General features: G+C 32.5%; 2 protein-coding genes across 8 annotated transcripts; both read left to right on the forward strand.

The window, feature by feature from the left end:
• On the forward strand, positions 646-5,192 carry LOC109708059. 2 transcript variants are annotated; one of them, XM_020229645.1, is made up of 4 exons: positions 646-738; positions 814-1,001; positions 1,097-1,302; positions 4,525-5,192. In XM_020229645.1, exons 2-4 carry the CDS (start codon positions 912-914, stop codon positions 4,796-4,798), a joined length of 570 nt encoding a protein of 189 aa, XP_020085234.1. In that variant the 5' UTR covers positions 646-738; positions 814-911; the 3' UTR covers positions 4,799-5,192. The 2 variants fall into 2 exon arrangements, with proteins under 2 accessions (XP_020085234.1, XP_020085235.1); XM_020229646.1 differs by having other exon boundaries at positions 651-738; positions 819-1,001.
• Positions 13,524-21,184, forward strand: LOC109707532 (RNA polymerase II degradation factor 1). 6 transcript variants are annotated; one of them, XM_020228854.1, is made up of 11 exons: positions 13,532-13,650; positions 14,248-14,627; positions 14,808-14,904; positions 15,632-16,049; positions 16,277-16,413; positions 16,833-16,946; positions 17,041-17,109; positions 17,685-17,820; positions 18,677-18,837; positions 18,918-19,047; positions 19,418-21,184. In XM_020228854.1, exons 4-11 carry the CDS (start codon positions 15,732-15,734, stop codon positions 20,747-20,749), a joined length of 2,397 nt encoding a protein of 798 aa, XP_020084443.1. In that variant the 5' UTR covers positions 13,532-13,650; positions 14,248-14,627; positions 14,808-14,904; positions 15,632-15,731; the 3' UTR covers positions 20,750-21,184. The 6 variants fall into 6 exon arrangements, with proteins under 6 accessions (XP_020084442.1, XP_020084443.1, XP_020084446.1 ...); XM_020228857.1 differs by having other exon boundaries at positions 14,248-14,360; positions 14,796-14,904; XM_020228855.1 differs by having other exon boundaries at positions 14,248-14,360.

Consider the following 22,417-nt stretch of genomic DNA (forward strand, 5'->3'; position numbering starts at 1 on the left):
GAGTTTAAGTAATATTTAATAAAAATAAAAAATTTGACATGATAAATTAAAACTTGAGTTGAGCTAGAATAAACGAGCCGTTTTACTACTTATTTGTTTTCGATGATAAAGCTTTCAAATTGACGATCGGCTCCGTTAAATATGATCTAAACCATTTAAACTACCTAGAAATCAAATTTCACGCACTTTCGATATTGTTCTTTTATCCATCAAGTGAACAGAAAAATGAATGGCTGAAAATGAATATTCTTTAAAAAATGATGATAGGAGTCTTATAATCAAGATCAAGAGTATAGATCTTATTTTAAATAGTTTAAAGAATTTTCTAACAAAAATGCAATTGATTTGGATATCTTTACGCCGTTAAACGAGAAAACGCTTCTTATCGACCATTAAAATTACAAATTTTGAAACTCTTTGATCATTAGGCAAATGATGTCGAAAAGATTTGAAATTTGATTTCTAAACACTTCAAGTGGTATAGATCATGTTCAACGAAACCGATCGTCAATTTGAAAGCTCTATCATCGAAAATAAATAAATAGTAAAATGGCTTGTTTACTGGTGATAGTATTCTAGCAAAACTTTTAAAACTTAATAATTTATAAATGAGGCGGACATAAGATGTACACACAATTTTGAGTTTTTATCGGTAAAATTGCTCATATAAATAATGTAACCACTCATTGGCAAGCTGGTGAGCAGTCCACTTCACCTTCCAAACACTCACCAGCTCAGGTACAGATCTATTTCTCCTCCTTTCCTCCCCTCATTCCTCTTCTCGTTCTCTACTCATCCCCCTCGCTGACACAGAGCAGAGTCGCAGTACAATAATAGAGAGATCTAGCGAGATCTAGAGCGTTCTAGAGAGTTCCAGAGTGTTCTAGAAGGGGCGGTGCCCGGATCCATCCATGGCCTCCGTCCTCGTCCTCGTCCTCGTCTTCCTCCTCGACCTCATCGCCTTCGGCCTCGCCGTCGCCGCCGAGCAACGCCGGAGCACGGTAACCCCAAATCCCCACCCCCCCATTTCAGCATTTCTCCTCCAGATCTGATCAAACCCTAACCGCCGGATCTGGCTCGGACGGTGATCTTACAGGCGGTGGTGGTGCCGGACTCGGAGAAGAACTACACGTACTGCGTCTACGACTCCGACATCGCGACCGGGTACGGCGCGGGGGCGCTTCTCTTCCTGCTGCTCAGCCAGATCGTGGTGATGGGCGCCAGCAAGTGCTTCTGCTGCGGCCGATCTCTGCGCCCCGGCGGATCCCGCGCCTGCGCCCTCATTCTCTTCCTGTTTTGCTGGTATTTATTTGTTTTACTCCTCTCCTCTAATTCCTTTTTTTTTTTTTCCTTTATTTTGAATGCCCTTATTCTCACAGGAGTAGTGATCGGAACCATGATTCTTCATTTTTGTTTTCATCCACCTCAATTTTTTTTTCTTTTTTAAGGTGAAAACGTTATGAACTTATCTAAAATATGAATCACTTTAAATTGCTATTTAATTTTTCAAAATTTTAATTTTATTGATTAATTTTTAAATTTATTTGATTTGAAGCAGTGATATTTTTTACTTCAATATTTAAACTAAATACTTAATTAAATAAATTTATGGTCGCGAGAATTATATAAAGTGTCTTAGCTAAACCTGTAAGAATGGTTCATTGTTCAGACAAACTCTATTATGTGTTTTTATTTTTATTTTTATTTTTTATTAAGATTGCTTAATTTAAAATTTCTTAGTAAGTGATTTGAATCCAGAAAATTTGAGAATCTAATGTAATTTATTACCAATATTGCTAAATTTAATGGCTTTAAATATTTTTTAATACAGATCAATAATTAATAAAATTTTATTAAATTTGATACAAATTTTTTTGATTTAATCAAATATAAAAATTCAATTCAGAAAATTAAAAGGTAAAGAGTGTTGACAAAAATTAAAAATAAAAATATATAAAATTTATTTCAACTATCAACTATTTAAAATTGGCTATCTAAATTTTAAAAATTTTTTAATTTTATTATCTAATCTCTAAATTTATCTGATTTATGCTGGTTAATGATTCTTTAGTTTTAAAATTTGGAATGGCCTATATTCGACGAACAAAACTTAGATGGGCATAATCTCCAAAATAATATTTTGGGAATTATTCAGAGCGGCGCCATGTGACAAGCCGAGCTCAATCTCAATCACCCAATAAAAATAAAATTTTTAAATTTTTTAGTTCAGTAAAAATAATAATTTTTTCGGACGGTTGAGATGGATAGGACTTACCACGTGGCGCAGATCCGGACAATTCCCAAGGTATTATGTTTAGGGACCACGTCCATCAAATTTTTGTCCATATTCGATGGAGTTTTCATGCTATTTGTTTCATAAAAAGAAAATTACAGGCTCAACCCTGATATTTATCTAATATTTTAATTACATGTATGCGGTTATTAAAAACTATTAATTCGGACCAAAATTATCATGCTATTTCCACATCTTAAGGCAAAGTAATTTGCGTCTTATAAATCAGTATTTTAATTAAAAAAACGTTCTTATCAAAACAATAAATAAACATTAGGAAACCTACTTGAATGATGGTGTAACTGATCCAATGGTTTTGAATTATTGTTTTAGCGTTTACTTAATAAATGAATTTAAATATTAGTCATTATATTGTAGTACGTTCATGATTAGCTTATTTATTTTTTCTAGTGTCGATGTCACTTTTTATGTCACATTTTGACTTATTAATTATGTTGCCGTCGTATAAGTTTAGGGATACATTTACCCGTTGATTGATTTTTTGAGCAATATTGTTAAAAAATGGACAAAAATTGATTAACACGCACTCAATGAAATATATCATCACTGTTCTTGATGAGCCTCGAGATCCATCCTGTTCCCGAATCTTAAAGGAAAGGCGCACGTGCTGATCTCGTAGACCAAAATGAATGGCAAATTCGTTGAGATCTGCGAATTCATTGAGCGCTGCGAACTAAACTAAATTATTAATCTATTGGTATATGAAAATAAATGTTGACTCATCATCAGACGCATAAGGAGGAATTTTTTTAGATACTTCTAGCATGCTGATTAACGCCCGCATAGAAACTTCTATGCAGACCAATCAATGCTTTAATTATTTTGCTCTTGTCAACGAGACGATGGAATAACAGCTAGCACGCAACACTTGGATACTGTTTAAAAACATGAGTATCTTACGCATTTTTTTTATTTTTTACTTATGCTAGAAACGTATAATATTTGGTAGATAAATGTGTGATGAAATATTTAGAATGGTACAATATTCAATTTTGTAAGGCGTTTTCTTTTGAAATAAGATAAATTATTTTTAGATAAAATATACTATCTTATTAAATTATAAATATATAAACTTTTTTTAAAAAAATAAAAATTAAACAACTAAGTTTCAATCACAAAAAGAAAAAAGATATAGAATAAGTTATTATTGGATATTCTATTCTGACTTTCAAACATGACCTTTTCTATTAGAGAAATGTTTCAATACACCGGTTCAATTAAATCTAGCCATTTATATTTTAAGGGCAAGATTGATTTTTACATAATAGTTATCTGCTCAACAGGTTACCATTGAAAATTAATAGTAAAGGTAATATTAAAAAACAAATACAAGCTAATTACCAAATTTGATTAACTTTGCACAAATATTTGTTTTCTTATTTAATTTTGTTACTTATCAAGTTAGATAGTGGCTAAGTCGATAAATAATAAACCTTAATAAAATTGAATTTGAGCTTAAACTTTATAATTGTATACATTAAATTCAAATTTAATTTTAATTTTAATTTTCAGAAAGAAAAAAATTATGTTTAAATGAATAGTATGTTTCAATTCAAATTGTTAATTTGATATTAAAATAATATGAAAGTTAAATATATTAACTTATTTTAAATTGTAAATTATGTTGTACTTATAAACGTAACTTTTTATTATTTATTTAAATTTAAAGACTTCTATTTTTTAAATTAAATTCAAAATGGATATGAATTTCTCTCTCAACAAAAAAAAAAAAAAAAAGGCATGGGTTTGGAGGAAGATAGAATGCTATGGATGGAAAATTTAAAAAGATGGAAGAGGAATATGGAAAAAATAATTTATCACTTAAAAATTTTTAAGTATAAATTAGCTATTAAGTAGTGGACATGGATTTCTCTCTCAACAAAAAAAAGGGAAATGGTTTCGGACGAAGATAGGCTGGGGTCCGGATGGAAATTTTTCAAAAATGAAATGAAATGTTATATAATTAAAGGGGCATTGTGGAAATGATAATAGAAATTTACAAAAAAGCCTTTGATAGTAACTTTATAGATGGGAAAATATTTTGCCCTCGGTAAGAGGGTGACTGGTATCTAAGGTAATAAAATGCAGCCACCCTCTTAAATAAAAGACATTTCCAATTTTAAAAAATTTAAGGACTGAGATCTTATGGTACATAGGAGCATTGCTCTTTTTATTATATTAACTAATCATTGCTGTTGGTGTGGGTACAGGTTAACGTTCATCATTGCCGAGGCGTGCCTGCTCGCAGGAGCGGTACGGAACGCGTACCACACGCGCTACCGGACGCTGTTCGTCGACAACCCGCCGTCGTGCGAGACAGTGCGCAAGGGCGTGTTCGCCGCGGGCGCCGCCTTCGTCTTATTCACCGCGATCCTCTCTGAGTTTTACTACGTCACCTACTCCAAATCCCGCGACTCCGGCGCCGGCAGCGTCCCCCCGCCCTACGGCAAGGACTCTGGAATCGGCATGAGCCCCTACAGCTAATCAGTGCTACATCAGATGATCTATGTACTATAGTTGGTTATTATACTAGTCTGAGACATGTCTATCTATAGTAGGTATAGTGCTCTTTCGTTTTGGTCTCTACTTGTTGGCATTTGATTGGATGTATGTTTGGGTTAAATTGGATTGGGTGTGTTTGAGTCTATTTCGTTTGTTATCATGTTATAATGAGATGAGATGGGTATGTATGGGATAATCACATGGGACATTTTTGGTTTGTGGGTCCACACATTTTGTATGGGCATAAGTGGCTGAGTAGAAAGTTCTAGCTAGGCTGTTGCTTTGCTTGTGAAAGTAGATTGGAGATGTTTCTCCTTCCGTGTGGTCCAACTTAAGTAGTTCATGAGCACTTTGTGCAGGTGATTGATTGCTCTCACGTCTAATTCTTTCCTGTTTGTGCACTTTGTTCATGAGCGCTTTGGTATTTAGCCCTCATACTTTAAATTTGTTATAATATTTGATTCAAATTATCTAAATTATTGTATAAATATTATAATCTAATTTAGTTGATTAGATGCTGATATTTTGTTGATGTATTATAGTATTAGTAATGTGATATTTTAGTAATTATTATATCATTGATTATAAAATAATCGCATCAGTATTAAATTAACGATACATTACTGTTTAACTAACTAAATTAAATTGTGAGATTTTGGTGTAATAATTTAGCAAGTTTGAATTAAGAAGTATGTTAATTAAATTACAGTTTGAGAACAAAACTGTGCAATTAGCATTTTTTTTTTCTTATTTTTACTAAAAAGAAGCTGGGTGTATGGGGCCGACTCACCATCACTACCGGTGGCCGTGGAAGCTAAAACAACCATAAAACCAAACTAAATTAGAAATTTTGGTTTAGTTTTGATTGTGAAGGTTTGGTTTAAGTTTAAAAAATTTGCAAATAAAAAATTGTTGTTTAGTTTTGGATTGAAAAATGGAAAAACGAAGTCAAACAGAAAAAGCCGAACTATCAATTTGTATATTTAGCCGTGTATGTCTTTAATTTTTTTGAGACATAAGTAGCATGCTATCCGTTTCGTTTATTTCATTTAGAAATAAACTTAGCTGGAAATTGAATCAACTAGAATTCGAACTTGGGATCTCGGGTACCAACCACCAAATCCTTTGCCACTTGCGCTAGAGACGGTCGGTTAGGTCTTTATATATATATATATATATACTAGTAAAATGTACGCGCAAATACACGTAATAATTATTAGAAAAAGTTATAATTTTTTTAAATTATTTTTTAATTTTATGCCATATTTTATATGATTGCCAAATATGTATCAAAAAAATTTAAAATAATAAATCACGCTATTAAGAAAGATATGCTTTAAATGATAAATAATTAACAATAATCTCTAATGCAAAAATTACTTTTGAAAGTAAATAGAAAAATAAAATCTGTTAGGAAATAAATTTTTGAAATTAAATAGAAAAATAAAATCCGTTATCTTAAAAAGAAAATATATTTTGGAATTAAATAGATAATATCTAAAAAAAATATTTTAAAATAAAATAGGAAAATATCTTTTATAGGATTTTCACACCCGTAATCTGTTATAGAAAATTTACTTTTGAAATTAAATAGAAAAATTTATATTTTAGGATTTTCACATCAGTAATGTGTAATAGAGAACTTACGTATTCATTGCTATTTCTATTTCTATTTTTATTCTTATATTTAAAATTTTTCGTACGGAAAGAGGAAAATGGGCGCTAATTTTTCTGCCGAAAAATGGGTCTGTCGACAGACCCAAATTTGAATATACGTGCTTTTATATATATATATATATATCGCCGAAAAATGGGTCTGTCGACAGACCCAAATTTGAATATACGTGCTTTTATATATAGTATAGACTAGTTGAGTGTACGTGCAAATGCACGTAACAATTATTTTAATTTATTTTAAATCAATAAAAAATTACAAATTATATTTATTCAAAAATTTAGAATAAAATATTTTATAAATTTATATGTTATATTTTATTAGAAAATATCTATAATATATTCTTTTTTATATACATTAAATATTTTTATATATTTTTTGATTTTTAATAAATCTAAAATTTAAATAAGTGTTTTAAACTAAAAACATCAAAATTTAGTTGACATTTATTTAAAATTTAATTTTTGTACATTATATAATTAAAACAATTTTGATATCAAAAATCAAAAATTAAATTTAATTCATTATTTAAACTTAAATTTTAATTTTAATGTAAAATAGGTGAATAGATTTGATGTCAAAAATCAAAAAATAAATTTAATTCATAATTTAAATTTAAATTTAAATTTTAATGTAAAATAGATAGATAGAAGTGCTATTTTTTAACAGATTAATTATAACCGCTCATTTTTATTTCAAATATTTTTAACCAATTGATCATAATTTTTTGCAAATTGATCATAAATTTGTACATCATATTAATTCAAAAATAAGATTTACAAATTTATCAACTAATCCATCTTTTAAATTATTTTCTTTGTAATATGTTGATAGTCCCAAAATTTAAAATTTAAAATTAATTTTATATTTTGAATTGAAATATAGATTTACAGTAGATATTGTGGCAAGAATTTGGATAAACATAATTTTTTTCTATTTTAGAAATAAAAAGAGTTTAAACAAATTTCAAATTAAAATATAAATTCACAATAAATATTTCTCAGTTGGCAAAAATTTGGATAAATATATATATTTTTATTTTAGAGATAAAAGAGAAAAATTAAAAGTTTGTTTCATTACTTTATTTATTTTACATAAGGAAAGAGGAATCAATTTCTTTTTCCGCCTAGATCTATTGACAAACGGAAATTTGAAATACATGATTTTATATATATTATATAGATAGTGTAGATATTATTATATTATAGATAGAGAAAAAAAAAGATTAAACAAATTTTGATTAAATATAAATTTATAGTTATTCTCCGTTGCAAAAATTTAGATAAGCATAAAGTTTTTCTGTTGTAGTAAATAAAGGAAATTAAAAGTATTGTTTAATTCTATTCTTTTTTACAGTAAGAAAGAGAAATTAATTTTTTCAATTCCTGCCGTAAAAATGGGTCTGTCGAGCAGACCGAAATTTGTATACGTGCTTTATATATAGTTATTAATATATTATATAATATATATATATAGATATATATATATTATTATATAATATATATATATATATATATATATTATATATAGATTGAGGCACGTGCAAATGTACGTAACAATTATTTTAATTATTTAATCATAAAAGAAGTTATAAATCATATTTATTTTAAAAATTTAAATTAAAATATTTTTATAATTATACTCACTTTTTTTATTAAAAATATTCATAAATATCAATTTTAATTTTCAATTTAAATAGATTGCTAGATTTGATATCCAAAATCAAAATTATAATTTATAATTCGACTGATTTAAATCAAATTAATTTTAATGTAAAATGAGGATTAGAGCAGTTGTGCTAATATTTGCGATTTTTATAGTATAAATTTTATTATCTAATTTAGAGATAAAATAATATTAAACAAAATTTTGAATTAAAATATAGACTTCCACACTAGATATTTTTGATTGGCAAAATTTGATATAGTATATTATATATTTTTATTTTAGAGTAAAGCATAAATTAAAAGTGTGTTTTATGTATGTTATTTTAATTTAGTAAGTAAAGAGATCAACTTTTTTTTCGCCTAAAAATGGGTCTGTTGACATATCGAAATTTGAAATACGTGCTAGATAGTATAGATATTATATTATAGTTAGAGATAAAAATGAATTAAATAAAAATTCACAATAGATATTCTCAAATTGGTAAAAATTTGGATAAGCATAAATTTTTTTCTATTGTAGAAATAAAGAGGAAATAAAAGTTTTTTTAATTCTATTATTTTTTTACGTAAGGAAAGAGGAATCAATTTTTTTTTCCGACAAATATATATATATATATATATATATATATAGTCCGGCTATTATACTTTTATGAGTATAGAGCCTATTGTACTCATAAGTTTTTGGCCGTTAGATCTGCCCTTTAATCATTTTCACCCGTTAGATTATACTATTCAACCAACCACCCACTCAACCCTAGGGGACCCACTATCAATCCAATCGTAACCACTTTCATTCTAACCGCACATTTTTTAATCTGAACGGTCGAAAACTTATAAGTACAAAGGGCTCTATACTCATATGAGTGTAGTAGCCCCAGCCTATATATACATATATGTGTGGTTATGTATATTATATATTAATATTTTTAAGACAAAGTTGTCACTTGATATAAGTTGCCAATCCAAAAATGAGCTATGCAACCCTGGCAAAGTTAATTTCCCCTTTAACTACTCATGGTCCTACATTGATTCCTTCTTATTCTATCATTGATGTGTGTGTGTGTGTGTGTGTGTGTGTGTGTGTGTGTGTGTGTGTGTGTGAGAGAGAGAGAGAGAGAGAAAAAGTTAGTTATACACTCTGCCATCATTTCATTTCAAATATATCTAAAAAATTTAAAAATATAATAATTTAGACCGTAAAATTTTACTAAAATAAATTAGCATATATCCTATTATTTCACATTTTAATATATATATATATATATATATACATATATAATTTGCAACTGAAAAGATATATAAAAAACTCAGATAAAAGAGATCTCCTATTTTGTTAATATTATCAAAATTGATAGTTCATTGAGCAATTTATTTAATTTATTTATATGATTCTACTGGATTAATTATAGATAATTTTATTTATAATTTATTTTTACAAAGTTTTATAGCTGAATTCAATAATTATTCCAAATAGCTCGACTTATTTGAGATAATGACAAAATGTAGGAGTTAATTAATATAGTTTTTTATGCAGAAAGGTAATCAAAATATGCTTTAAAGTGCAAGATAGCTTGTTATATATTTTAGCCTATTTACTTTTAAACATACGGAAGTCACTAATTTATTTGATGATAAAGATTGAAAGATGACCAGACGAGTATACTAGGCAATCTCAACGCATACAGGTGGATACCCATATATTACCCATAAATTTGCGTTTATAACTATTAATATATTTTCAAAAAATTATAAATAAATCAACCGTTTCTAGCGCAAATGACAAACGACTTTTTGACATAGTCTCAAATTCAAAATTTAATTGAACAAAGCAGATAGCATGCTATCATTCTCTCTCAAAAATAAAATTATAGATACAATAAGCGAGTACTCACTTAAGTACAGGCATTTTGGGCAATCCGCAAATTTTTTACAAAAAAAGTTTTAAAATTTTAAAAAAGTGAATACTCCTTTTCTTTTACTCATCTCTAGGATCCTAATACTAATTTTTCTTAGTAACTTTTTTTTTTTATTGTCTGTTATATGTCGTAATGTTTTGATAATATATATATTATTTGTGTTTGAAAAATATAATAACAGAAACAAAACAAAAATAAAAAATATTACCTTGGGAGTAACTTATATAGATTCCCACCAACCCAGAATGATGGCTGCTCAAAAATTAAGGATAAATTTTATCCGTACCTGCAGATTCTATCCATCTGTGGATTGTCCAATCCGTCAGTTTGTCAGATCTATATATGAGTTAAATTCTATCTGCACCTGCAAAACCTATGGATATAATGATCCGCTCGTGAATTATCTAATCCGTCCGTTTGCCAGATCTACATACGAGATAAGTTACTAGATGAAAATTTGGTACACAAGTACATAGAAGCGATCTCCAGAAAATGGAGAAAAAGCAAATCGCTGCATAGGGAGTATGCGGTCACTGATCAAGTTGTTGGGGGAACCGTGGAAGCCAGCTCATTACAGAGTTTGATTTTCAAGCCGATTATCGAATCATGTACCATGATTCAAATCGCCGCATTAATTATTGAATAAATAGTATAATTATTAAGTGTGCAGAAATTTTCTGTACTCTATTTATAAGAATTATGCTGTTTGAACATTCATCAGACGAATGTCATTGTCTATGTTTTAAAGGGAGGAGAGTAAATAAGGCAACGATATGTACTGATTATTCGAGCATTGGCCATCGCTAAAATGTATGGAGACCTCCTTGATCGGTATTCTATTTTGAAATGGTCCCCCCAAGTTTCTTCTTTTTGATTTTTTTTTTATTTTTATATTATTATGGTTATGATGCCACTAACTTTTGATTTTTTTTTTAAATTAGTGATTTTGGATAAAAAGAGATTGAGAATTTTATCCAATTTAAAGAACGTTGCTATATTTGAGGGGGTCACCATACAGTTTTACCTTCCTTAATATATTTGAGGGGGTCACCATACAGTTTTACCTTTCTTAATTGAGAATTTTATCCAATTTAAAGGACGTGTGCACTAAATTACCGACAGTCCCTAGACCAAGTGTCAAAGGGCTTGATAGTTGGTATCCGAGACTCAAGTTCGAATTCTAGTAGATTCACATTTTCAGCTAAATTTATTTCTAAATGAAATAAACGAAGTGAGTAGCGCGCTACCTATCTCTAAAAGAAAAAAAAAAAAAGTGCGCACTAAATTAGAAGATTAGCACGGAAGTGAATAATGAATTTTTCTATGCTTTTGGTGATGGTCTTTCCTTCTTTCCTTTTGCTCTTGACAGGAGAAAGTGAATGTGCAAGACACATCAACTACCAGCTGATTAGTCCCTCATTGCGTGTACATAACTTTCTCAGTGCATCAACATTTCTTAGTTGATAGTACAAAAATTAAATTTAGTTTGGTAGATGAGGGATATCTAATGGAAAACTATTTCGAGGCGAATCCGACGGCGTGTGTTTAGAACAAAATGCCAGATCACCCCTGCATAACGCCTTAACCATTACTCTTAGGAGCCGTTTGGTTAGATGTAATTATAAATACAGTATAATTAAAGATGCATGCATCTGAAAATGTAGCAGTTATAACTATATGCATCATGTTTGGTTAAATGTAGTAGAAAGCGTTGTAACTATAAATAATTTATTTGACTGCATACAGTTGAGAAATAATTTTTAAAATTTTATCATTTTATATATATGATGATGAAATTACCTCCAATGTAAAAAAATATATATATTTTTTGTTTAAAAAATATTTAAAGAGGTAGGGTTATCTTTTGTTTAAAGTTACATTCTCTAACTGCTGCAGTTGGAATTGCGGCCGATTTGGGCGTAGGTCCAACTGCTGCAGTTGGACCTTCTCCTGCTATTCCTACTGCAGCAATTGGAGTTAAATACAGCAAACCAAACACCGAATTTACATTTACATGCAATTACAACTGCCGTACAGTTAATCAATTGATTACGCATGATAGAGAAGCATTTTCATGATCTCTATTCCTGATTACAAACTGATTAAAGGTAACTCAACAAACTTTAACGACAGAGAAAGATTAACTGTTCTCGTTGTTGCGTCCTATTTTGTCAATTTATTGCAATTTTGCATCTCGAAGTAATAGGGAGACAAATCGGTGAAAATATGTTGTTCTAACTCGAGTGTTATGAATAACTCATACTCGTATATTGTTAGTTGTATATTATTATATTATTATGGTGGTTTATTTTAGTTCATGTCATCTTGCTTTACATGATATAATGCATCATTTTACAGAGAAAATTTAGAAAAAAGATATAGTAAAATACTTTAGTCATACTTTAATAAAACATGACTCCTTCATACATTCCGGAATTGTAACAAGGCCGAGCTCAAAATCCTTTGTATTTTTAAACAGGGATGCATGCATTTTATGGACTGGTAATTAAGTGAATGAGATATTTGCAAAATAAAGTAACATGAGGCTCTAATGGCAGGTATATTAATTGTTGAATATAAAAATTAAAGTGTTGTTCTTTGGTAGCTTAAGTTTTTGTAGAGCGATAGTTTTTTCATGATGTTTCACACGTTTTGAATAGAATTTGAGGAAGCTTTTGAAAAATAGCAGTTATTTCATATTCGCCATAAATGTTGAGCTCGAATTCATGGTATTTGATTTCGATATTAAATGGACTATTTTATTTTCTTTATACAGTCATATATATCATCTCTAAGTAATAAATTAAAAGTCATGTCCTCTTTCGAATATGATGTGGTAATTAAATTAGTTCTTCTTTGCCATTTTGTCTGGAAAGATATAAAAAAATTTAAAGCAAAGTGGTCTAATTGAAATAAAAATTAAAATTTACTAGCTTAAACAAATTAAAGTTGGCTGACCATAATGAAATTTTACTAAAATTTTAGCGACCAATGATGTAATTTTTTCTAGCTTTAAATAAAGCAAGAAAATAGAATTATAAACTAATGACCTGTTTGGTATCGAGACACATCTAATATTAGTTCACAAAACAGAGTTAGAGCAAAAACATGTAGAAATATAATTTTCTATTTTTTGATGGGACTGTAAAAAATATATTATAACAAACTTATTGCGATATAAATATGTTACAAATATATTATTTTTATATTATATTTTCTCACCTCACGTGAAACAATCTCGTAATAAGAATAAAAAAAAAAAGGTATTGACATTGTCAAAGGGCCACTTTCAACTTTTTTCTTCATATGGGCCTTTGGCCCGGCCTATTAAAAGGACACGATATCCAACGGCTAGATACACATCAGTCGACTACTCAGGCGATTGGACGGTGGAGATTAGCCGAGAACGTCACACCACGGTAAGATCCCCAAATCCCCCTCTCATCCTATCTTCTCATATATAGCGCCACGGCGACCCTGCGACGCTTCCCCCCTCCTCGCTCTAGGGTTCGCGCGAGGGTTTCGTGGCATCGGAGCAAGGAATCACGATCGATCTCCTCTATCGACCCTGCGATGGTACGATTCAACGCTTCTTTTCGTTTTAAATTTTAGATTGTGTGGTTAATTACGCTTCTTTCTTGTGTTGGATCGAATTCGCATAAGTAGGTGCCCAGCGTGGGTTCTATGATTAGGGCATTGATTAGGGTTTGTTCAATGTCTCAATTCGAAGTAGAGAAGGTTTTTTTCTTTGCGATTTTTGACTAATTTTGAGGTGGATTAAAGGTTAATTTAGGATATTAATTTGCAAAATCTTTTGACTAGCAAGTAGTAGCGGATTTTGAGGCATTGGTGGCTTTGCTTCTCATGGCGGTTCTTGTAATGGGATACTAGCCGAACTGTAATTTTTTTTTTTTTTTTCATTTTTGCTCAGAACATTAACCTGTAGTTGTAATTTTTTCTATTTTACGTAATTACTTGATGAGTTGCGCTACGAGCGGTCACAGTTAAATCGTAGAATCGAAATTGTAAGGGATACAGTATTCATGTTACAAGGGTCTTTGTTAAATGCTGGCGATTACAAGAATTATTTTATGCCAATAGGAAAACTGTTTTTTTTCTTTGAAACAGAAATTAAATGATGGGTAGAGTGTAACAAAGGTGAATTACTTCCAGATTAAGAGAGACTGATACTGACACAAAAGGGCTCTTCGTATTGCCTCCTGGGGCTGATAGAGGGTGTCGTGCGCGGCAGGCTAGAGGAATGTGGATAAAGAAGACCTAACTTTGTAATCCTTCCTCCAATGCAATCGCTTTGTTTCTTTAGAACTCCTAAAAAACTCAGAAGGTGCTTTTAAGTTCCTCTCTTACGATGGCACAATATGGAGTGGGACCTTCCACCAGATAAGCACCTGCTTACATGCTTTTGCGGCAGAAAGTCCCATCACCATTTTATTGCATTGAAGAGTGGATCCCAGAAGTGCATGCAAATTCAAAAATTTTAAAAGTGCTAAAGCATCCGGGTGGTTGCTTTATGAGAAGCATTCTGAGACAAGGTGAACGTAGGCTGGGTAAATCTCAATAAAACATTTCCTGCTTTGCTTTGAATTTAAGAAACTTAGACATGCGGAATAGGGTGACAGGTGTCATAGGGGCTTTCCCTATCCTGTCAGATAGAAGTTAGAAATTAGTTATCGGCCTCTTATGAGTGACTGAATTGTTAGGAACAATTCCAGATTATTAAGGTTGACCGGCGCCTATCTGTCCTGATATGAACTGACGCAGATGACGATAACCAAGCTGGCCTGAATCACATCAGTGGCATTTTTGCATGTGAGCTTATTTCTTGTTTTAAGCTTTTCATTTTGAAAATTTGATAGGAAATTATTTCTTGTTGCAGGTGTTTTGTATTGGAAGTTAAATATGAGATCGCATCTTAAAATACTGTCTAACGTAAATTTATGTTCTTAGGGCCTTTGGTTGGGCATAATATATACCGTCATCCACTGTTTTTAAGTTTGCAAAGTCAATATTATTCCCAAAGCATACTCCTCTGGTATGTGCAGTCATATAAGATGCTATTTTACTCATGTAAGAGAACCGTCGCTTCGACTTGGCTGGATTTGAATGACTCGATTGAATCAAACTTAGTTTGTTGGATTTGTCTTTCTAGTCTGCTGCAGCTAAGTTTTATAGTCAAGTTGGGTTGCAAACTCGCTGAATCGAGTTGACTTGGCCAAGCTTCAAATTGACTCAAGCCTGTTTTTGAACTGTAGGAAGGACCATTCTTTTGCCCGCAAAAGTGTTTTGGGGGTTGAATTAAACAACAAATAGTTTCAACCATTTCCTCTTGTTGCTTAAATCCATTCACAGATCTATGCTTTTTTGTGGCTCTATATAGTGGGTGTTGGTCAAGCTATCTTCCATCATATCAAGTTATCAATTGATATTCACACTGCATATGAACTCTTTCGCTGTCTTTTTATCTTTTCTGCATATCTACGAATTATTCATGCTTCTCCAAAATGGCCAAATAATTTGGTATTTCTTGTGTGCAAAGGTTCTTCTTACCTATATAAGACATGAGAAGTATATCAAACTGGAAGCAGAATAAGGGAGACGGTCAGATTGAAGCAAACTGCTAGTACGGTCAACTTCTGATGACTTGCAGAATGGCAGCTGGTCAACAAAAAAAGCGCCTGACAAGCTCTAATCTATACGAACAATACAAGGGGAAAAAGAAAAAGAAGCTGGACTCATCAGACTATGTGTTAAATTTGAGATCTCACATAGATCTCGAGTGGGATGACCGTCAGAAGAGAGCTATAGCAAAGAGGGAACTAGTTGGGTTAAAATGGACTGACTTGGCTCCTTTTGTCGATTCCGTTCCAAAATCACACTCTGGGATGGCTGATATCATTTATGTCCCTCAAGAAATTTTTGGTTTGAAGGACTTAACTGAGGTGCTATCATATGAGGTATGGTTATTCTTGTCCTTTTACAATATTAAGTGTCCGTTTGTCTGTTGAGAAGATTTTAATGAAAAAAGAATATTAGCACTTTGAAGTGCTCTATTCAAATAACAATTTTGTGGAAGCTCCAATCGGGCCAAACTAGCCCTAAATATGCCTATTCTCAGTTTTGGGCTCCAATCATCTGCTTCATTGTTGGCGTGGAATTTATGGATTTCTACTTTTATTCTCAGGTTTGGGCTACATATCTGTCAGAATCAGAGAGGAAGCTTTTGACTCAGTTTCTCCCCACTGGGACTGGTGCAGAGCAAGTTGTTCATTCAATGCTTGAGGGGGAAAATTATCACTTTGGAAATCCCTACGCAAAATGGCAAGTAATGCTTAGAATTGTCAAAATTTGTTTTTGCTTGCCTGGGCAAGATCTATATTTATACATCTAGGTTTTCAATAAATCTTGCTCTCTTTTCTCTAGTGACATTTAATTTTCTTTTACTATATTGCATTTCTCTTTACTTAATAGTTTTATTATGACTGTAATTACTGGAAGGAGAATAAAAGATCTTTAGTTGTGGCAGTTGCTTCACTGAAGTTGCACTTTTCCTTTTTAAAGTCCTACTCTATTTGGTTTTATTCAGATAGAAATATGAATACAAGTCTTGAAACTTATTATATATGGCAATTTTCGCTTCAATCATGTTCATATCCCTTTACCCCTCTAGTTTTCTTTTATGCTCTTGTGAGTTATTAGTGGAATTTTGTCTCTAATGATATTTACTCTGCATTTTTCAGGTCTGCTGCACTATGCTCTGGTAATCTTCATCCGGATGTCGCTCTTCATACAGAGAGGCAACTTAGAGCCAGTAAGAGGGCATATTACACAGAGTTAAATAATTATCATACAGGGTATGTCCAATATGAAGCAAATAATCGGCTTATTCATGCTTTCATTTAATATATCAAATTTATTCTAATGCTTGTTGGTAATCAATTTGTACAGCATGCTAGATGTTTTGAAAAAGTGGAAGGAAAGATGGTTAAAGTGTAAAGATCCTGAAGTGCTTTGGAGGTTGGTTTTCTTTTTTTGCTTGGCTGTGCTTATATTTCTGCATGCAAACATGTGTTGGCGGCTTGGTGCGCATGTATGTAAAATTAGTTTTGTCCTCATTTTAGCTAAAATAGTAAGGGGTATTTTTGTCGTGAAAAAAAAAGTTATATTTCCGGACTGGTTTAATTGTTGATTCATGATTAACCTCAATTTTGTCACATAGTGTACCTTTCTCACTATAAAAATAGTGAGCAACACTTTTTGTTGTTACTTTCGATCACAATTTACAATTGCAGGCTTTTTGTCCATGATAAATTGGAGAATGTTCTACTATTGAATCATAATTTTTTACTTTTCTTAATTATAATTGAAATATGTCATCCATTCTTTGTTGTATTGTCCGAATATCATATGCATATGCTAAGTTTTCTATTTGCATTTGCTTGTATTATACATGTTAAATTTCTTGTTGTATAGTAGTTATCTGATTGTGGTGTATTTTTGTTTAGTAGTTTTCTGTCCTGTATTCTTATCCTGTTTTCTCTTTGCCAATGCTATTTTATATTGCTTTTGATTTCAAGCATTTGACTGTGCAGTGATACTTCAAGTAAGCAGAAGCAAGGAAGCGTAACAGTTACAACAGAAAAAGCTAAAGTTCCCAAAATTTCTAGAAATGTCCCACAAAAAATCAGCCGTAATGATGACATTGCTAAATACATGTCATATATTAAGGTCAGGTAACCTTATATTGCATCTGCAGAATTTTACATCATCTATTTCAGTTGCAAATGCAATTTAGCTTGTGTTTTACTGGCAACATCTGTAAATATGGATCCATTAATGATGTGAGGATTGGTATACTGGGGTTGCATGATGCAAATTCTGAACTATGGGAGGCTGCACCTTTTTTATGGAGTCCTCTATAAGTCTGAGATGTATATGTTCTCCATCTATGTTGCAAATCTCATTTGGGAGTTCGGAGTTAAAAGGATATGCCATTCTATGCATGTGCATTTTGGGAAAGAATTTCCTCTAACTTGAATTCACGATGTACATGTCTAGTGTTGAAAACTACACATTTTTGCCTATGTGATGTTTTTCTAGTACAACTTCTCATTGAGTTTTTCTGTAGCATGAGTAGATTGAATTGGATGACATTGTTATTTCTGTATTGGCTATTGTAGCTTTACATTCATCGTTGCTATATCATGTGAAACAGCATATTGGTAATGTTAGTGTTGTATGATATAAGAGAGATGTATTGATCGAGGGCTCTTGGCTGAACTGTCACAATAATTGTGAATACCGACAGAATCAACAAGCGCATCTGCAATTTCAACCATATTTATAATAATTGTCTTATAACAGAGTACTGCACATGCTTCACATCGATTGAATATAGTAAAGTGAGTTGCGAGTGCTTTATTCTGTGAAAAACGACATTCAATGTGAAGGCTGATGTGTCCACTATAGATATATATGGTCCTGGATGAATTCTACCAGTTTTAATGAGTTTAATAGAGTTCAGTTAAACTATGAAGTGGTCTCTGTAATATTCAATTTACTTGGTTTCCTTTGGATATCACAGATCAGCAGGACACAACTTGAGCTTGTGAAGAATATAAAGCATTCTGGCGATGGCATTCAGTCCAAGCTTCTCACTCGTGTTCTTGGTGATATCGAAAACTTCCATATCCAACCATATGACTCATTTCTGGATGAAGAAAAGAACAGATTGCATAAACATTGGTCTGTAATCGCTTTATTTTTGTGTTTCTATAAATTAAAGCTGAAAATTTGAATTCTGAAAACTAAAGTTGCTCAAATAGGTTGCAAGTAGCAAATAAAGATCTACCGGCTGCTTGTGAGGCCTGGAGGGAAAGGAAATTGCTGATGGGGCAACTGAAGAAATCGTTGGAAGTAGAACTTGCAGGGAAAAAAATAGCATTCGTGGAAGAGGTCTGTTGTATTCTCCGTGATCTCATTACTATATTATCATTTTCATAAGAGATCTCACGTAGATGGGATCTGTTTCTAGGAGCTCGTGGTACATTTGAAATGTTTTCGCATAGGAACTTCTAATGAAAGCCATAACATGGGCACCTTAAGGGTACCTTAAACTTTGTGGCGAATACTTGGGCTGCGTTTATTTTCTTATGGAATGCGCTTAATAGCATTGTAGTTTTCTGATTTTCATGTTTTCTGGACTGCAAATTGCCTTTATACAAAGAAACAGACCGATCCGTTAGCCTGTAAAGTTTTCTGAAGCTTATGGTAATAAAAGAATGAATTGTATCTGACAAAGTAATGGTGATTTACTATTGTGTAGGATGAGGATGAAAAAGAAGTAGAAACTATGCCTCAGGAACCAGTTCAAGACAGTGATTACGAAAACAACCGCAGCCCAGATATTCAAGATGAAGATATCAAGGACGTTGACTTTGCACACCAAACCACTCATCCTCAACATTTGAACCAGATCCCTTCACCCAACAGCCATCAAGAAGAACCAAACCAAGTTAATATGGACCGAGAAGCAGCTGGAAAAGAATCTGCACCAATATCACCAGTTAATGGCCCTTCTCTGCTGGAGTCCTTGGAGGAACTAGTTCCAGATGAGAATATTGAAGAAGAAGAAGAAAAAGAAGGAGCAGAAGAAGAACGAGCAGAAGAAGTAGAAGAAGAAGAAGAAGAAGAAGAAGAGGAAGAAGAAGAAGAAGAAGAAGAACCAGAGGAGCCAGTTGTGCCTGCTGATAACACATGGCGGTCAGTAAATGCGCAGGATTCTTACTACCACCCTTCAGAAAACCATGGGTTCATGCACCATGCTGATGAGTTATCTCTTAAGCAAACCCAGCTCTCCGAAGACCGGGCAACTTCTGTGATTGATCTAGAGAGAGAAATTATAGACCAGGAAGTTGAGCGCCCTGCTGCCTCAGCCTTTAATATGGATAACGCAACGTCTCTCTTCAGCTCATATCCTAATCAAGACCGAAATGAGCTACTCTCTCCATACACACATGAAAATCTTAATGGGCTGAAGCAACCTGTTTCTGGTTTACAGTTCATGTTGGCGAACAGCCGTCTTGCGGAATCTTCTCAGTTCTCCCGTCCCTTCCAGGATCAACAGCAATTAGTGGAACAGAGGCAAGTAAGAGATAATAGTGACCTCTACATGCAACAAATAATGAACAAAAATGTGTACTCAAGCAATAGATATCCAGGCCAAGGGCATTTTCCCTCAGTCGAACCGAACACTTTTCCCGCCTCTTGTTCCTCTATTAATAATGGTGGTTATAACTGGTTCCCTGAAGAGAATCGACCAAATAACAATTCTTGGTCCGGTTTTAATGCAGATGGTAGTCTCTTCAGTGTTTTATCTGAGTGTAACAAGGCACCATCACGCTTGCAATATGAGACCTCAAGCTTGGAACGTTTTACTGAACCGAGGAGCTTTGTTGGCGGTGGTGGTGGTGCATCTAGTGGTGAGAATATCTATGGCTTTGCTCATCAACAGATGAACAATACGAGTGGCCATGAAGGGGCCGGAGCTCCTCCAGTGAACAATATGTCGTGGGTGAGCTTTCCGCATCAAAATCCGAGCATGCCTGATTCGATGGGGACGATGGGGAGGCCATTTCTGGGGCCTTGGAGCCGATAGCACTTTCTAGATACTTACAGTGAAGAAAAAGTTGTGTTAATGAGTACACCCTTTCTAATTTTATGTGAAGGAGTTCGCCTTCAGAATGCACCAGGATTGGCTTAAGTGATCATCTAACCTAGAAACTTCTGAATATGCAAAGGTATGTGGGGACTTGAACTTCTGTAGATATTTAATTTAGTTCTTCTGTATATATTGAGGGGTTGGGGCCTGCGATGGCATTAAGATTGACAGGATCATCTGCTCTGGTAATTTTGATGTTCTGTTAGAGGGTTTTCTTTTCTTTTTCTTTTCTTTTTCTTTTCTCTGTTCGAATGATTGTAGAAGGGCATATTTATAAAAATTCAGGGCCACATGGATCCCCCTTAAACAAAATAAATGTATGATTCTTTCTTACTAATTTTAGTCTCTTGTGCTCTCGTTGTTGCTGCATTGTATTGCCAGCTTCTTAGTGGTATGTATATATTGTTGCTGCCATCTGTTTTGTTATATTTAAGCCTCTTATTGTGTGAGCTATTTATGTATGCTTTTCTTCTATAATTGAATAATCACTTTTAACTCCAAAATCTGTTACTGCGTGTCTGATCTTCCGATAATGTGGGTTGGAAGCATGAGAGTGTTGGCGCTAGGGGTGTCAATGAGCCGAACACGAGCGAGCTGGGGCAGGCTCGTATTCGGCTCCTTTAATATTAAACGAGCTGAACACAAGCCGGCTCATTATAATGTATCGAGCGAAAAATTCAGCTCGTGTTCGGCCGTTAATAAATGAGCCGAACACGAGCTGTGCTCGCGAGCTGGCCAACGAACAATAAGTTAAATGGATTAGATTAGTATTATATTAAAAATTAAATTTATAAATTTTACATATTAAATTTTGATTTAATAGTTGAAACTTTACACATAAATGAATCTTTTATAATTGAGCTCGGCTTTATATTTTTTTTTTGCTAAAAATCAAATAAAAAAAGAGGAGGCTACTATGCTATCAGGAAGCACGGAGCCTTCCGTGTCTTCCAGCTCGTTTCGATGTTGGGCTTTCGAATCGTCGTCGGCTCCGTTAAATTTGATCTAGGTATTTGATGGTACCTAGAAAATAAATTTTATGATTTATGATATTATTTGCCTAGTGAACGAAGGGGCCTAAAATCAACGGCGAAAGTAAAATTCTACAAAATGTAATAATATGACATTAAAATTTTAAATCAAAGACATTGATCTTGTTTTATATCAATATAAAGAATTTTTATTCAAAATTTCAGCTGTGATTTGGACTATTTTACACGTTAAACTTGCAAACGGCTCACTACGGCCATTGAAATTTGTTGATTTTGAGCCCATTCGATCACTAGGCAAATGATATCGAAAAATAATAAAATTTATTTTCTAGGTACTCCAAATACTCTAGATCAAATTTAACGGAGCCGATCGACGATTCGAAAGTCGCAACATCGAAAACGAGCTGGAAGCACGGAAGGCTCCGTACTTCCGATAGCATAGTAGCCTCACTCTAATAAAAATATATATTATATATATGGTTATTTATTTATATATATAAATATGTATTCGAGCTGTTGTTGAGCTGAACACGAGCGAGCTGACGTCAGCTTGTGTTCGGCTTGTTTATCAAACGAGCTGAAAAATTCAGCTCGTGTTCGGCTCGTTTACTAA

The sequence above is a fragment of the Ananas comosus genome, linkage group 3 (assembly GCF_001540865.1).
Source record: "Ananas comosus cultivar F153 linkage group 3, ASM154086v1, whole genome shotgun sequence".
Taxonomy (NCBI): domain Eukaryota; kingdom Viridiplantae; phylum Streptophyta; class Magnoliopsida; order Poales; family Bromeliaceae; genus Ananas; species Ananas comosus.